This window comes from Salminus brasiliensis, chromosome 15 (assembly GCF_030463535.1).
Source record: "Salminus brasiliensis chromosome 15, fSalBra1.hap2, whole genome shotgun sequence".
In the NCBI taxonomy this organism is placed as follows: domain Eukaryota; kingdom Metazoa; phylum Chordata; class Actinopteri; order Characiformes; family Bryconidae; genus Salminus; species Salminus brasiliensis.
In genome coordinates this window covers 4,575,981-4,594,051 of record NC_132892.1, presented here as the reverse complement: position 1 = coordinate 4,594,051, position 18,071 = coordinate 4,575,981, and the positions used below count along the sequence as shown (strand labels likewise).

Genomic DNA, 18,071 nt, shown 5'->3' with positions numbered 1-18,071 from the left:
CACCCTCTTGCTCTACTGCCTCTCCATTTAGCTTTGAACCGTTTTCCGGCCTGGAGTTTTGACTGCTTGCCCCCTGAAGTGATGTGCTAATAGCAGTCAGATGCTTGCATGGAGCCCCACTGTTGCCCTACACAGCAAAACACACACATTCGTATTCCTAGCCATGCTGGGATTTTTCCACTGACTACTCTTAACCTACATGCTAAATGTACTCCTTCTTTATTGCATTGCATTGTGGGCTATTAGTGTCCAATAAAGGGAAATTCCACCAATTTCTCAAAATTTCTTGGTGTGAAATGGTTTATTGTAGAGAAATGTACCAACTTGGATTTCACCCAACTTTGCATGGGTGGTGAACCAAAGGTCACAATGTCTACTTTGCAAATATAGTTATTTTATATACTATCCAAAACCAGCAGTTAAGAAATTGAGAGTTTTCTTCCTTTAACCTTAACTTTAAAGTGTCCCTTTACTTATGTCAAACTGTATTCATCATCAGTACATGGATGTGACAAACCGTGAATCTCAAATATGTTTGCACCCAGAGAGGACACAACGAGAGGACAGCAATGCCACTATCTGGTAAATATTAGTAATATTTGAAGTGTTTTTGCTAGTATTAAAACTGAGCTATAATTTGCGGGTTCTGTGATTCGTCATTGATGCCGTAAACCAGCCAATCAAAGCAGAGCTTCTCCTTCTGCAAAAGGAAAATCAGAGCTTTTCTTTCAGAGATAAAATAACAGGGTGGTAAATATTCACTGCTCAGTCCATACCGGATAATTAGCCTTCAAACCCGCTCATGTTGAATCTGCTGTTTTTGTGATGTCACAAAAAACAACACAGTTTGACCTATGGCAGTTTGGCCCCGCCCACACAAACTGAAGATCCATTAGTCTTAAAGCTACAGCTAATGCATTCATTAGAAGGTGTCCACAAACATTTGAATATATATATTAGATAGACAGATAGACAGGCGGATGGATAGACAGATAGACAGACAGACAGACAGGTGGGTGGATAGGCAGATAGACAGACAGATATATATATAAAGACAGGCAAACAAGGACAGATAGACACAAATGTAGACAGACAGTTAAATAGATAGGTAGACAGACAGGCAGATAGATAGACAGACAGGCAGACAGATAGACAGACAGGAGGACAAGGGCGGACAGGCAGATAGATAGACAAATAGAACGATAGACAGGCAGATAAATAGATGGACAGACAGAGAGGCAGACAGATAGACAGGCAAGCAAACAAGGACAGATAGACATGTAGCCAGGCAGATAAATAGATAGACAGGCAGACAAGGACAGACAGGCAGACAGATAGACAGACAGGAGGACAAGGACAGACAGTCAGACACACAGACGGATAGATGTATAGATAGATAGATATACAAATAGAAAGATAGACAGGCAGATAGACAGACAGATAGATAGACAGACAGATAGGCAAATAAGGACAGATATGCGGATAGACAGACAGGCAGACAGATAGACAGACAGGCAGATAGACAAATAGAAAGATAGACAGGCAGATAGACAGATAGACAGACAGGCAAACAAGGACAGACAGGCAGACAGACAAATAGAAAGATAGACAGGCAGATAGACAGATAGACAGACAGGCAAACAAGGACAGACAGGCAGACAGACAAATAGAAAGATAGACAGGCAGATAAACAGATAGAAAGATAGACAGGCAGACAGATAGACAGACAGGTAGATAGACAAATAGAAAGATAGACAGGCTAACAGATAGACAGACAGGCAGACAGATAGGCAAACAAGGACAGATATATGCGGATAGACAAATAGAAAGATAGACAGGCAGATAAACAGATAGAAAGATAGACAGGCAGACAGATAGACAGACAGGCAGATAGACAAATAGAAAGATAGACAGACAGACAGGCAGATAGACAAATAGAAAGATAGACAGACAGACAGGCAGATAGACAAATAGAAAGATAGACAGGCAGACAGATAGACAGACAGGCAGACAGATAGGCAAACAAGGACAGATATGCGGATAGACAGACAGACAGACAGACAGATAGACAGACAGGCAGACAGATAGGCAAACAAGGACAGATATGCGGATAGACAGACAGACAGACAGATAGACACACAGGCAAACAAGGACAGACAGGCAGATAGACAAATAGAAAGATAGATAGGCAGACAGACAGATAGGCAAACAAGGACAGATATGCGGATAGACAGACAGACAGACAGACAGGCAGACAGATAGGCAAACAAGGACAGACAGGCAGATAGACAAATAGAAAGATAGACAGGCAGGCAGACAGACAGATAGGCAAACAAGGACAGATATGCGGATAGACAGACAGACAGACAGATAGACAGACAGGCATATTCGTTGTAAACATTTTTATTATAGAGACAGTGTGTTTGTCTCGCGAGTGGTCCCCACAAAGGGTTAAATACATGTCCGTCCACACACACACACACACACACACACACACACGTGCGTTTCATTTGGCAGACTGGGGTTCAGCAGCGTTTCCGTGGCTGTTTTAGAGACAGTGAGAAACAGCCATGGCTTCTCCTCCTCTCTCTCTCCTCTCTCTCTCTCCTCCTCTCTCTCTCTCTCTCTCTCCTCCTCCTCTCTCTCTCCTCCTCTCTCTCTCTCCTCCTCTCCTCCTCTCTCTCTCCTCTCTCTCTCCTCCTCCTCTCTCTCTCTCTCTCTCTCTCTCTCTCTCTCTAGCGCTCTTATCACAGCCCGGCTCTAATGACTCCCTCAACCCGGAGCCGCGTCCAGTCTCCTAAAACTCATTGATGGACCTGACTCAGCGGACCTTTTCCTCGGGGGAATGTTTCAGGCCACAAAATGCGTCTTTTCGCCGCCTGTCATTTTCTCTTCATCTTCACAACAGGTGAGTACAGCCTTCCCTGAGCCGCGCAGACACCTGGACACACCAGCCCTGCAGAGGGTAGTGCCTCGGCACCCCCGGAGCTGGACGGTGGTCGCCTGAGTCCAGTCAGTCTAGAGAACAGCAGTGAAACGACTCAGGGAGAAGTGACTGGAGCCACAAAAATCATTATTAATATTAATATGCCACATTTGATTAAAATGTCATATTCTAGAGGCTCCAGGAAACTTCCAGGAGGTTCCAGGAGGTACAATTACATGTCAACACGCTCAGGTTGTGGGTAAAGTTGTTAGAAATGGACTAATTCCCTCAAATTTGACCAGCTTTCAGCTTTTAAGCTGGTTTCAGATGGTCTAAGCTGGCCTTTGATGGTCAGTGTGGTTCAAAAACATGCCCTTTACTGGTCGTCAAGCTGGTCATACTGGTTAACTGGTCATGTGTGGTTAAGCTGGTCACGCCGGCTGACAAGCTTGGTCAGGTTGGTCATCCTGGTAGACCTCCTAGATACAGCTCACCTGATAACGTTGTCCTCCTCCACAGGTAACTTCCTCTCCGGTGTGAGAGGAGGTTGTGGAGGGAACGCAGACGTTCTTGAGGAGGGGAGCGGCTCTCTCCGGTACTCCGTTCCTGCTGGCTTACAGTCCAAACACCTTACGTACGATAGGACTGCCAATGAGAGCGCTGAGGAAGGGTCAAATGTCACGTGCACGTGGATTATAAACGCACAGGAGAATCAGACTGTTTGGATAGATGTTGTTCATATAGACGAGGACACCAGCCTGAGGATAAGAAGCGTCAATGAGACGACTGTGCAGGGACGGGAGGAGGGTGTGTTGTTTACAGGCGCCGGGAGGACAACGGTGGAGTGGAGCTGGAGAAATGGCAGCAAAGCTCTGAGGACATTACATCTGAGTAAGTCTGACGGTCATACCAGAGCAGATCGGTCATACCTCAAATCGTACACCAAACACAACGTAACGTGAAATGGCCTGCATGTCCGAGACCTGCATATTTGTACAATCTCTGTATCCTTTAACTTCACAGGTAAAGGAAAAGACCCTTTACCTTCCCTTTCAATGGACGTCAATGTCTAATTATTTTATTTTGCCTGACAGCACTGATGTACACATTTCTTACCTATTGATCATTAAAATGCTAAAGAATACCACTGAATCAATGCAATCCATATCACGTCTGAAAAATAATTTTTAAAAATCTACATTAAAGCAACTTTATGTATTATTTTTACCCTAAAACAGCGCTTCAAGGCGCCCAGGAGCAATACCTTTTTATTATTTTTTTGCATACTGCTCCTTTAATCGAAATGTGAAATGCCATGTTGTTGGGTCTTTCTAATGTTCTAAGCTAACCAATACTTTAATTTGGTCATTTTCTAAATCCTGGTTTCTTTTGCATCACTGGAAATCTGTCAAAGCTGGGAATACCAGTATTGCATTAGTTTATATACATATATATATATATGTGTGTGTGTATATATATATATATATATATATATATATATATATATATAGTTGCCCTTGCCCTTTCAACATATGTGAACGTGGCACTGTGTCAAATTTTCATGATTAATGGACCAATAGAAATGCTCCAAAATGACTTAGCACATGAATGTTAAGGCTATACATACTACTCAGACTTTGAGAAGAGTTCAGTACAGTGCAGTGAGCGTCTCGTTGGATATGTGGGAAATAGGTCGCAAAGCTGATGGTAATGATTGGTTTAAAAGGAGCGATTGCATTTGGGCGTGGCCAAAGATCATAGTGTGAAAGAAATTGCTAAATCTGCAGATGTATGGAAGCGTACGGTCATACGGGTCTACCAGCAGTGGCAGAAATCCCAGTCTACTGAAAGTTAACAAGTAAAACAGTAGGAAGGGCATCATGTCCTGCTCAGTTCTTCAACCAGCCAGAGTGGCTGAACATTGATGTCACCTATATCCCGAAACCTGTCCATATTATTTATATATATATATATATATATATATATATATATATATATTCCATATCTGTCTGGCACCTTAAAAGCACCTTAATTGGTCGAGTGTTTACTGTGATGCTTGCTTTGCCGTTTAAGATGAAACCCAGCCTTGGTCTTGTGCCATGTTCTTCACCACAACTACAACAGAAGGGTTAGACCCTGGGATTGAAGTCGCGGATTCTAAGTTTAATGAATGCATTGTCTTTCTTTGTGGAGCGTTTGTTTACAAGTCTGTGCTTTTGGAAAAGAGCATTTCCTCTAATTCTGGAATTTTCTGCCCTGAGTGTTCAAGAAATTCCTGTTTCCATTCATATGTGTGTGTGTTTCAGGATGGAACACGTCAGAGGACGGTCATGATCCAGCTCAGGTTCCTTACACACACTCCGACAACGACCCCGTATCTCCCTCGCCGGACGCTCCAAACAGGGTGACCCATGCACCAGACATTCTTGGGTTCGGCAGCGGGTCCCCTAGTGCTCGGACCCTCCAAAGTGTGAGTGTACAACAGGGCGTAGGCGTGTCTGGGTCGGACGATAAGACTGGAGCCCCTATTCCACAGGAAGGCACACACAATGGACAGGAAAAGGCTGGAGCTGCAATCTCTGACCTTGCACACACCGTCACACACTGGCCTGCTGACACACACACTCAGTCCGCTCTCTCGTACACACAGGCAGAGACGAGCGGGGTCGCGCGAACGGCCCCCCCTTCGCCTCTCGCGAGTGCCGAAGCAGAATCGCCACAACTCTTCGCGCACACGTCGGCCGGGCATGAGGATGAGGATGATGATGGTGATGTTGCCATGGCAACAAGCACACATTTGAATAGGGAGACTGACAGTGCGTATACAGTCGCGCAGACACAAGCGCTCACAAAGAGATCTCCGCCCACCGACTCTAACAAACAAACAGGTACAAAAATATACGCTGAGCTACACAATAGCACGGAGGGCACCCTATTGAATTCAGCAGGTTCAGCGGCAAGCTCTCACACGATTGACTCGGTCACTGAGATTGACCCCCGGGAAACGGACTCCACGGTGCAGGGCGTAGATAATGCCACTACCAGTGACCTCTCCATGACAACATCCATTGATGTTGATGATGATGAGGGTGTCTCCTTGGTGACAGTCAGTCAGCCTAATGTAACTACTCTTGCAAATACCCCTCATCACAGGACATCAGGGCCAGAAACGGGCCAACCCGGTAGCTCTCTGAGGTCAGCTCCCCCTAACCAAGATGTTTCTGAGCAAACACAAACATCAGCTTTCGATCCTTCGTCAATTCCTTCTATTGGTACTCCCAGTCAGGCCGATGTGTCCAGCCAGTCAGGCGCCTCCGAAAGTCCATTCTCGAGGACACTTCCAACAGGTAGAGAGGAGACGCCTTTAACAGAGCAGCACACATTTGAGACACAGCCTCCAAACACACATTTGGAACACACCACACAGTCCACCCCTAGTGTATCTTCTCTGGACTTGACCAGTTCGACATTGCTGCCTGACACCGCTAACCCATCCAAACCGAGCACCAACCCGTCCAGTGCCTTCCCAACAACCATGCCGACAACCCCCTCGGATTTGCTTCCGAGCCTTGTTACCTCGGACAGAGGCAGCACTTCCGACCCTGCTTTGACTTCACCCTCACCAAATAGTGAAGTTAGGCCGGACGGCGAGAGCGGGACGAGTTCCACCACATTTGCACCTGGCTCCACCTCTCCATCTGGCCTCATCACAACCCCCCGGATTTATCCTACGCTAACTCCTGATCTTACGGTCGCAACAGAGGAGCCTCGACTCAACACAAGCGACTGGGATTCGCACACCCAGTTATTCACACGCTTGCCCCACACACTTAGTCCTCGGGTCGCTACAACTGCACCCAGCACAGGCATTACCACCGCCGCCCCTCAGTCCACTGATTTCTCTTGGACAGAGCACAGCACTAATGACATTAGCCATGCTAACTCCTCTCAGAGTGGCATTTCATTAGGTCCCATGATACCTGTTAGCCTTTCCCCGTCTATAAGCACTGAATCTGGACCAACGGAGCCAGGTCATAGTAGTGCTGACCTGCCTGCGACGACCGAAAGCAACGATCCTGTGACTCCAGCTAATCATAGTCCTGTAATTGGCACAGCTGGAGAAGCTGTAAGCACTAGCATGCCTTCACACTGGGGTACAAGCAAGACTCCGGTGGTGAATTCCCCTTCACGGACTACTCAGTGGGTGAGAATACCCCCTACACCAACCCCACACCACCTCACTACGGCTCTCCAAACACGTTTTCCAATACAACAGCCCAGTACTTTAACCCCAACAGTACAGATGAACACAACTCTGTCTCAGCCTGGATCGAACACCACTTCCACGCCAGTGCACAATCCGACATCTTGGCTCCGGCCCGTCACTCGCAAAGCTGACAAAGATTGGTCACACAAGGCACGGGTCTTCGTTGTAGAGGACCAGCCAGCTATGATCAAAGGTAAGCGGGAGTTCATCTCTCAAGTTCGTTTCTTATGTCTAAACGTTTTCCAGCGTTATAATGGAAATTCAGTGTTTGTACTTTTGTGTTTTTAGTGGAAACATTCCAGGTGCTGCTACAGGTGGTGTTGGAAGGAAGCCCTCCCTCATATGTAGGACTGATGGAGGTAAAAATACATATATAATACCTTCATCAAGTCTTCTGTGGCTCCTGGTTTTTCACTGCTCAGCAGTGATAGCATGGCCTCTATAGATAGCAGTGCCAGCTTCAACGTGTGGGTGTGTAATACCACACTTGTCAGTATTTCAGGTGCCGCTTGTTTACAGAGAAACATTCATTTTAAGGGGCGTGGCTGTTGTCATTGTTAGCAATATAGCTCTAGTATGCCATTAGTATAGCTTATAAACTAGAGTCCATCGGCCAATGAAAATTAGGCTGACCTAATAGCTTTGAATGGGAGTTCTACCAGAACATGGATTGGAGAACTTTTGTAGGCCTTGTACAGGATGAAATTGGAAGGCTAACCGATTGCTAGCATGTGTTGATAAATGTTCCTGGGTGCAGGTGGAGCCATTTCTACATAGAGTGGCAGGGTACCAAAGCCAGCAGGTGACATGGCACAGGTAAGATTATTGATATTATTATTATATATAGTGTAAACCTAAACATTTATACATTAGTATTTTATGTACTGCTACATAAGGACTGTGTTGACAATGTGCTGGTACTTGTTGGAGACCATGTAGGACCATGTAGGTGATTGGTGTTTTTCTCTTGGGCTCGTTGGCTAATTTACACCAGCTGTAGTAAATCGAATAACGGAAGCTTGTATCCCAGGACTACTCAAACTACTCTCCAAATTCCTGGTTTATGCTTGACACAGTGTAAGTGGGTCACATTCTGTCCCATACGAAGACTATTCAAAGTCCTTATAAACAAAGTCTTCAGCAGCCATCTTTGCAACACCGTTAGGAGGCTATTTCCAGTCATATGAGATCTGGCTTCTATGTGTATAAATGGGGAGAGACCAAAATATTGGATTACTAGATTACTTCCATTTCAGAACCATATTACTGATCAAATCTGAATAAAACCTGAATAGTTTGTAGCATGCGACTCAATAGTGCTAAATAATTCGATTTTTACGTAACCAGCTACCTGATTGGCTCATTTTGATTAAAAGGCTGAACTTTATCCATAAACAGATGCCATGTTGAGTGCTGCGAGAAGTCCCATTCCTACTGCAACCAGTAGCTGGTCTCGTTATTTAGAACGTATCTGGTATTCTGGTCGTTTTGTTGATTTTCAAAGTAAAAAATAAATAAACAAATCAAAAATTTTACCTTCGGGTATCTGGAGTGCCTACCAACCCCACAAACCGTGCACTAATGCAATCCAAGTATTTTGTGGATGCTAAAATTCAATTCAATACGCCATTCAGATTTCGCCTAGCTTCCTACATCCTGAGCTGTCCCATTAGGAGTATATCGCCCGGCCAGCATCATAGTAGCTCCTCCCAACCACCACTGCAAAGGCAGTCATGGGTCAAAATGGCCAAAAAGATCAGATTGTGAGGTGTGCAGAATTACAGACACGAAAATGACGCGAGACTGTATCATGAATGTATATCGATCTTGATTTGAGGAGCTGGAAACCGAGCGTACAAGCAAGTAAGTGAGAGGACAGGAATAAGGGAGCGTGAAAGAGAGAGAGAGCGAAAGATGTGAACTCAAGGTGAAGTAAAATGAGAAAAATGGGCAATGCCTTTATGATTTAAGTGTAGGGCCATGTTGTAATAGTGTGCTTTGCATAGTAGATTGCCGACCAGCACCGTAGCTTGTAGTGAAGAGGAGAATCGTACGTATGTTCAGTAAGCTCCAGTAGACATGGTTGATACCGTATGACTACACATTCACTATTCATCAGTTGTGCGATTGCTGGGCTGAGTAACCATCCAATTAACTGTGTCTTTTGCTTTGTCTGTTGATGTTTAGTGGGCCAGTGCTTCAGACGGTGGTCACTTTCCACACAGTGGAGGCCCTCCCCTGGTTGGGGCGGGTGGAGTCTCTTTTGCATGAGGCAGGGCTGAGTCCACTTCCCACAGAGGGGATATTTGTCGGTGGAGCCAGGGTGAAAAACATCACTGTAGGAGGTGAGGCATCAGCATAGATGGCACCAGTTGCGTGTTTCCATAATCTGGGATGTTACAATGATGTCAGTCCTTTTCTTTCAGGCCTGCACACTGATGTGTGCTCATGGCTGTTTACGTGCCCATCTGGATTCCAGTGTGTGTCTTCAGAAGGCAATGCCAGCTGTAGGTCACTCTGCCACTCGGAGTACTGCAAGCACCAAGGCATCTGTGTCCACCGGTCTGGGCAACAACCCCTCTGCCAGTGAGTGCCATACCAGAAAGCTGAATTTTGGGAGAAGGGCACATGCCCGAAGCCCCTCCTCCCTAATCTAACGTCCTATAAATTCTATGTCTACCTTGTTTACATGTCTGCAACAAGTTGACGCCCCCCTTTTAACCCCGTCTTCTATCATTCCTGGCTTCCTACCCAGGCAGAAGCCACCCGAACTCTTCTAGCAAATTCAGTTTAATTAAAAAGTCTCTGTGGCCCTTTATTTAACGGACATTTCGGCCGCCTGTTTATGCTCTGTGCACGGTAGGTGTCCTGTGGGGGAGGACTTCTGGTTCATGGGCCAGCGATGTGACCTGCGCATGACCCGACAGCGGCTGGTTGGCGTGTGCTTCGGGGTGCTGCTTGCTGTAGCCCTGCTGATGGCCGCCCTCTCTTACCTGGCTGTGCGCCGCTTTAAGACCATGCTGGTTCAGGCCAAAGTGGACCAAACACGCAGCAGGTATGTCACACACACACGCTTTCTTTGCTGATCTGAGAGCCCCTTCACACACGCCTATGAGGTATTATCCTGACTTTGTCATCGGAAAGGTTTGCAGGAAGTTGTCGGCCAGTTTAAACAAACCTTGGTTTTGAAGGACACAGCAGTGAGAGCAGAGGGACGTAAGGGAGGAGCCGAGCAGCGGATACATGCGCTCGGCCTCACTTACACACACACATATTTATACACAAGGTCAAGGTCATTAGCTTTATTTTGAACCCTCTGTTGGAAATGTCATCATTATCTTTATATTATAACTGGTCTAAAGGGGTCGTGTCCTTCATTTTTTTTTTTTTTACTGTACTTAATGTGTTATGTTCTCTGAGGCCCACTTAGGACGTTTATGTGGCCATCATTCAGTTTCCAGTTTCCCTGCCTTTAACCTTTAGAATGAAGCAGGCTGATTTAGTTACTGTGCTTTTAAGACTGATATATGTAAATGAGGTCTGTTCCCCAGATAACATGCCCGTGTAGGACCTGTATGTGCAGACCTACTGAGAACCAGAACGTTTCGTCTATGGGTTCCATGTTGGCCCCACATATGGATCCCCTGATCTATGATCTGGTCCTGGAGATCTACCACCCTGAAGAGTTCAGATCCAACACAGCTGACTCTAATGTTCAGTTGCTCCTGAAGGCCTTCATGATCTGGATCAGGTGTGTTAGATTCGGGGTGGAGCTAAACTCTGCAGGGTGGTAGATCTCCAGGACCAGGATTGAGCAGCCCTGATCTATACACTTCGGAATTTAGCTACTGCTTCTGTGAGCAGCTACGTCATCAATAAACCACCCAGTTTATTAGCAAAAACATTTCAGATCTTTACACAACTAATAGAACAAGGGCTTTCTCCACATTCACAACAATTGAAGTCTCAGAATTATTCAACCCCTGTATGACAAGCATCTTTAGTACCTAGAATAGCAACCTTCTGCTGTTATGACCTCCTTGCAGCCAGAATTCCTGAGGAGTTAGCCTTAGCCTGCTCCTCATTAACAATGACCTCCAGTTCACTGATATTCTTAAGTTTGCCGCTGCAACGCCTTCTTCAAATCCCTCCAGAGATTTTATATGGGGTTCAAATCTCAGGCGACACTGACGGGCACTTCAGAATCCTCCAGGACTTCTTCTGAAACCAAGCCTTGGGTGAGGTATACTTGGGATCATTGTCCTGTTGGAGGGCCCAATGACGCCCAAGCTTCAGCTTCCTCACAGAAGGCATGAGGTTTCCTTCTAGGATACTTGATCAAATCCATCTTTTTTTTTCCACACACTGCAAGCTTCCAGTGCCAGAGGAAGCAAAGCAGACCCCAGACCCTCCACCGAGCCACAGCCATGGTTCGCTGTAGGCAGGGTGTTCTTATCAGCATATGCTTCATTCATTCTTCCTCCTGAAGACACACCAAGACAGGCCTGTGGATCATATATGCATATGTACAAAATACATACAAAAGGTTTAATAAACTGCACCATTCACAATAACATGCCCTATAATAACCATCTTTACCGTGTTTACATGTCCATGGCAAGTCTTTGCAACCCTCCACCACCCCGTCACCTCCCTTTTAACTCGGTTATCTCTCATTCCTGCCTCCACTTATCAGAGGGGACACCCATTTCCACTGAAGTAATAAGGGGCTGCTTTTTAAATGCATCAGTTAATCCAAACAGAGCTCATTTACATATCAGTCTTAAAGTCACAGTAACAGATTAAACAGCTTGTTTAATTCTAAGGGACTAAGAGTGGTTGGAAAATGGTCATGTCACATAAATGGTCATAAGTGGACCTTGGAAAAGATCAAATATTGGGAAAATGTAAGGAGGACCAAGATCAATATGTCTTCCCTGCTTCATTTCCCAGCTTAATTTAATTACCTAAGCGAGGCAGGTGATTAGATGACCAACAAACCGTAGCCTAAGTGCTTACAGTACCTATATGAATGGGGCACACACACACAATTTAGCTGATTTGGGTCATATTTGGCCTAAATTTGGGCCTAGCAGAAGAATTTAGCGCGTTGTACTGTGTGTGTGTGTATGTGTGTGTGCCTGAGCAGTTACCGCAGGTTTAACCACTTTGACGAGCTGTCGGCTCGTTTTTGGGGAAGGTCCTGGCCAGGCTCAGAGGACTCGCTGGACAACCCCGCCTTCACCCGCTCTGACGAACTCCTGCACATGAGAGCACTGGACCGCACCTGCTGTTACCATGACGACACCCTCTCCATCACCTCCACCTACCAGGGCAGCGCCTCGCACCTTAATACTGTGTATCCTCACAGGTATGTTGTCATGACTTTGAGTTGGGCTTTTGAGGTCAGGCGACTAGGACTAGGCCAGAACTTCTCAGGGTTCTGGCCCGGCTGGTTCTTCACCATGTGGGCAGAGAGCCAGGTTGTGTAACCGGCCTGTATCCCTCGGTGGTAGAGCTCCACTCGGAGCTGGATGATGACAACCGGAGGGCATCTATGTCAGAGCTATGTTAGATATCTACATATGGGCTGGTATCTCGGTTCCAGATACCAGAACCTCAGTAAAGCCTAAGGATCTGCGAAATCACAAGCGCAGAGTGAACAGCTAAAAAAAACGCAGCTTCTCTGTCTCAAGGCTGTGCGCGTTGCCATGGTAACATGAGCAAATGTTGGCCAGTGATGGAGGGCTGTATTTTTTTTTTACTTTATTTTTTTTGGACGTTTCACGAATACTACATATGAGAGTGCCCCATTCTGTGAGATACTCGACCTTAGGCTTTGTGCCTATGACCGCAGCACTTTAGTGTCCATACTTGTGGTGTAGCATGACCTTGGCCCCTTAACGCAGCAAGGCTTATTACACACACAAGGTGTATTACTCAGCAATTACATGGACTTTAGTACAAACTGCCCACCGGCGGCCCACCCATATGCTGTTTAAGGGTTAACTGTAGTATTGCCATTATACCGTTCTAGAGCTCTCGTCTTGATATTTAATAGAATTGAATTTCTCCACCTAATGGAGCCGTTGCTCCTCGTCTGAGTTCGCAGAGCTCAGCCGTGTTCTGATGAAAGACGTCTGCCTCCACTGCAGTGTTTTTGTTGAGGTGTAATGTGGGGAGGGTGGGGGAGTGGGGGATCAGCCATGGTGGGTGGAAAAACCTCCTGCCTGTGAAATGGGCAGTACCCTCTCTGCTCTGTAGATGGCACCAATACACCATTCACTACCAGCTCCCCAAGCCCAATGTCCATTGTTCAGGGGTGCTGGAAGTTGGGGAAGTAGTGGGTCCATCATTCAGATTATTCTGATGGGAATTGTTTCGAAGGCGTACACAAATACGGTACCAGTCAAAAGTTTGGACACACCTGGTGGAATGTGTGCTGATCAGCATTTGACATATAAATACATTTTATATTGATCATGAGTGAATGTGTGTGTATTAATGTACATTAGCATTAACTGTTGCTGCAGGATTAGGCAGGTATTTCCCCCCTCACACACACTTAGGCCTACCTGAAACCCCCCAAGCCAGACACGACTTCCTAACCATGGTGGATACCTTTTCTGAAAACAAAACTACAGTCCCCCTAGCATTTGGATCACACATTCAACCAGCTGTTTCCAAACTTTGAAATGGTACTGTGTATCCAAGGTATTGGCTTTTATGTTTTATTTTTAGGAGGTTAAATAGGTCCTATTATATATACACAACCTACAGCACCCCTAAACAACAGGCGTTGGGCTTGTGGAGCTAATAGTGAGTGGTGTACTGGTGCCATCTACAGGCCACTGCAGGTGTTCATTTTTACCATCAGAGCTGTTCAGGCTCTCAATTGTATGTCACTTTCCTGTTGGATGGGCATCCGGGGAATACACACACACACACACACACACGGAATGCTGGTATAACTGGGTGAATGAACCTCAATGGCCATACAGACCATCTCCACAATTGCCGAGTTTTAGAATTGTTCAAGTAACGACTCCATCTTATGACTCCACCATTGTTTGTAATACGCCAAGAAAGTCAACACCGTGGTTACGGAAAGCATCAATCGGCCGTATGGTGAGAGAGGTCCAGTTCAGATCCAGTGCTGTACTGAGCTGATTGAGAACTTCCTATTAGGAAAGACTGCAGCCTTTTCTGGACCTCAAGCCAGGTTTCTCAAACTACAGAGACGGGCCAAGGTAGTGCTAGGAGTCTTGCCCAAGGACTCTTACTGGTGTAGCGCAGCATAGTCTAGTAGCATAGTAGCTCTCTGGCTGGCAGTGGTGTTCTCCACACTGTTGCGTCACACCAACCACACTTGAACACACTTTCAGTCCAGGTGCACTGTATTTCTGGTCTTGATAAACAGCTTAATTCCTGAAGATCAACAGAAAAAGGTTTTGGCGACATATAAGAAACGGTACCAACAAGTTCTGTCCTCATACGCCCCTGTCCTGATCTCGCGTCCCTCAGTTTCCATGATGAATTGTACATATTAGACTCTGGGAAGTCGGGACAGGGCTGTGAGATTGGGTTCCCTGCCAGTGGTGGGGGAGTGTGTCGAGCTATGTGTTGGTAATGGGAGCAGTTAGTGCTGATCTCTGGAACTCCTGGACACGGATGGCTAGGGCAGCTCTGGCGACTCTCTCAGTAGTAGGCCCTGCATGTAGATGGCTGCAGAATTTGAAAGCTACCCCTCCACTGAACTGCTTTTGTTATGAGAGAACATGATTCCAAGGCTACGAATAGTAGCACACCGTAATACCGTTGTTTTGCCTCTGTGGGGCAGTGTTGTAGTGGCGAACTACTGTTTGTGCATTTGTCTGAATGGTTTATTTCTAGATTTACTTATTAACTGATTGATTGATTTTCTAGCTCTCAGTATCGCTGGGATCTCAGCAACTACAGCCTTGCAGATGGCGTGGTTGATTCGGGAAAGGCCAGTGACCTGTCCGTATGTAGCTGGCCAATTGAACCAATTCAGTGGACACCTTTCCCACTATTACAGCAACTCTCCAGAAATACAGCTTCAGTAAGTCAACACAACTTCCACATCACAGCTTCACGATGCTGCATTGTTGTAGGCTGAGTGACTCTCTTCACCTTCTCTTCAGGTCAAAGCCTCCCGCCCTCGCTCTTACTGCGAAGGCATGGAGCTGGTGGACCTGGAGAAAAGCTGGACGGCTTAGGCGGACTTGCGGGGGGCGGCTGCGAACTCTCGAGGAACATTCGAGACGTGATTGCGACTGAGACCAAGCTGAGGAACTTTTGAAGGACCGGAATGGTGGAGGAGCTTCTTCCCTGATTAACCAGACTGGGTGGGGTCGGTGGGGGTGGGGGGGTGACTGTAATACTTTCTGAGAATGTTTTCATTAAACGTTACTATTGATGTGAGCGTACGCTCACTTTCTGATGATGGACATTTGCCTGGGGGTCCTGGTTTATTTTCGGTGGGCTTGCTTGGAATTCCAGTCATCGATATTCTACGGTCCAGACATTCAGACATGTTCCAGACATTATGGATCAAAAAGGTTTGTAGATGTTTTTGGATGTTTTACCCAAAATGTACAGTATTTTCAGAACAATAGGAACAACCATGACCCTGTCGCTGGTTGTCTTTCCTTGGAGCACGATTGGTAGGTGCCAACCACTCCATACCAAAACACACTACCCACAAGACCTGCCTGATGCTTTGGAGGAGATGTGAGGAGACCCAGTGGTGACCACAGTTTGGGTCTCGTCAGCGTGTCTCAGATTCTTACCATTGCCCATTTTTCCTGCTTCAACACCTGACTGTTCACTCGCTGCCTACTATGTAGATCCCATCCCTTGACTGGAGAGAGGAGCTTAGCTTCTCAGGCCTAGGGTCTTGTAGGAGGACTCTAAAGGACTCTGGAGGACACGAGGGGCACAAACACAAGGTGATGGCATATTGCTGGCTTTGTGAGCTCCAGGGAGCTGCCAAAATCTTGGTGAGCTTGTTTCTGGAGGTCTAACCTTGCCAGTTGTAACTTTACAGAAAGCATCCATGATTTCTCACATTTCTCATTTTTCTCCAGCAAGTTCTCCATTGTGTCGTTGTCTGTTTTGCCCTTTGAAATAAAATCCAGCAGGAGAGGAGAAGAAGACGAAGAAGATGAATTGACTTTACCTCAAAGAGTCCACAGATCTTCTACTATTGCAACACGCTGGACATTGTTCTTGAGAATTCTGTGGAAAGTGAAAGGGCATGAGGACTCCAGTGGTCTTCAACCTTACCTCTTCTATATTGTTGACGTGTTTCCCCGTGTCTAGTAAAGTAACGGGCGAGTTTCCCAAAAAATCAACCGAAATTGACCAAGTGAGTTGAAAGAATGTCTCTTTTGCCCCCCTCCCCCCAAAACAACCACCTCCCTAACAGTGGGAACTTCCACTAGCGAGACTTTGTGGCACGGACTGTTGTCGGTGACGTAAAGAGGTTAGCTGCATCGATTGCTCTGCACCACTCAGCACTCGAGTCATCGTTCCCCTCTGGCATCAATGACCTGTAAGGCACCACTTTTATGCCGGTGGGAGGCACTCAACGGTGACCCCCAAGCAGTTTCCCGAGATGCTACCGCCCTTCGCTCACTGTCACAGTCATATCGGAACATCGGGACCACCCCTGGTTTGGAATGAACTCGGCCTGGGACGTGTCACAGATGCCAGGGTTTGCTCCACGTATAAATAAGCGAGCACACCAGTCAGCTGTTGCAGAGTGCAGAACCATCGTCACGGCCCAAGGGCGCAATTTGACCGATGTCCAAAAGGGTACCGGGCGAAGGGGTGGTAGCATCTGAGAAATCTGCTTACAAACTTACAGGCTCAAACTTACTCATGCTAACCGCTGTCGTTTGGAAGCTCTGCCTTTATTTCATTCAAGGTTTTGGATGACAGCTCAACGTTATTGACAGCTGATCTTTACGTCGTGTTAAATTTGTAATGATGAACCGACCAATAGAAATGCTCCAAAATGAAAACAATAGCATTGAAGGTTATGGCAGGTATATGCTATGTGCTAAGCTCAAAGAGAGCTGCTCATATGCTGCCAAGAACCTGCATGAAAGGTTAGGAGAGTCAATGAGGTGGAGCACCGTGGACAAAGGCGCTGCCCCTGGGGTTCAAATCCCGATCAAGCTGCCAAGTTGCCATCAGCAGCCGGAGTCAGAGAGAGCACAACTGGCCCTGCGCTCTCAAGGGGTGGGCTGACGGCACTTCCTGACCACATCACCTCTAGTGTGTATCGGAGCTGGGGAGCCGGTGTCGTGACACATCCTATCCCCCCATCTTACATTTGGGACCATTTAGGGCCCAATACGTTAGGCAGCCGAGGTAGCTGGCATGCTACTCGTTAGCCAGCGGATGTAGCTAGCATGCTACTTATTAGTCAGCAGAGCTGGTCCACCCCCTCGACTGTATTAGCTACCATGCTAGTAGTTAGCCAGTCGAGCTGATCCCCCTTCGACTGTATTAGCTATCATGCTGCTAGTTAGCCAGTCGAGCTGATCCCCCTTCGACTGTATTAGCTATCATGCTGCTAGTTAGCCAGTCGAGCTGATCCCCCTTCGACTGTATTAGCTATCATGCTAGTAGTTAGCCAGTCGAGCTGATCCCGCTTCGATTGTATTAGCTATCATGCTGCTAGTTAGCCAGTCGAGCTGATCCCCCTTCGACTGTATTAGCTAGCATGCTAGTAGTTAGCCAGTCGAGCCGATCCCCCTTCGACTGTATTAGCTATCATGCTGCTAGTTAGCCAGTCGAGCTGATCCCCCTTCGACTGTATTAGCTATCATGCTGCTAGTTAGCCAG

The 18,071-nt window shown here is 46.6% G+C and overlaps 1 protein-coding gene across 1 annotated transcript; it reads left to right on the top strand.

The window, feature by feature from the left end:
• The first annotated feature begins 2,547 nt into the window (after positions 1-2,547).
• On the top strand, positions 2,548-15,666 carry LOC140535801 (uncharacterized). The gene is made up of 11 exons (XM_072657313.1): positions 2,548-2,908; positions 3,446-3,817; positions 5,233-7,386; positions 7,482-7,552; positions 7,951-8,009; positions 9,381-9,538; positions 9,620-9,779; positions 10,057-10,248; positions 12,343-12,564; positions 15,120-15,276; positions 15,359-15,666. Exons 1-11 carry the CDS (start codon positions 2,863-2,865, stop codon positions 15,431-15,433), a joined length of 3,666 nt encoding a protein of 1,221 aa, XP_072513414.1. The 5' UTR covers positions 2,548-2,862; the 3' UTR covers positions 15,434-15,666.
• The last annotated feature ends 2,405 nt before the right edge of the window (positions 15,667-18,071 follow it).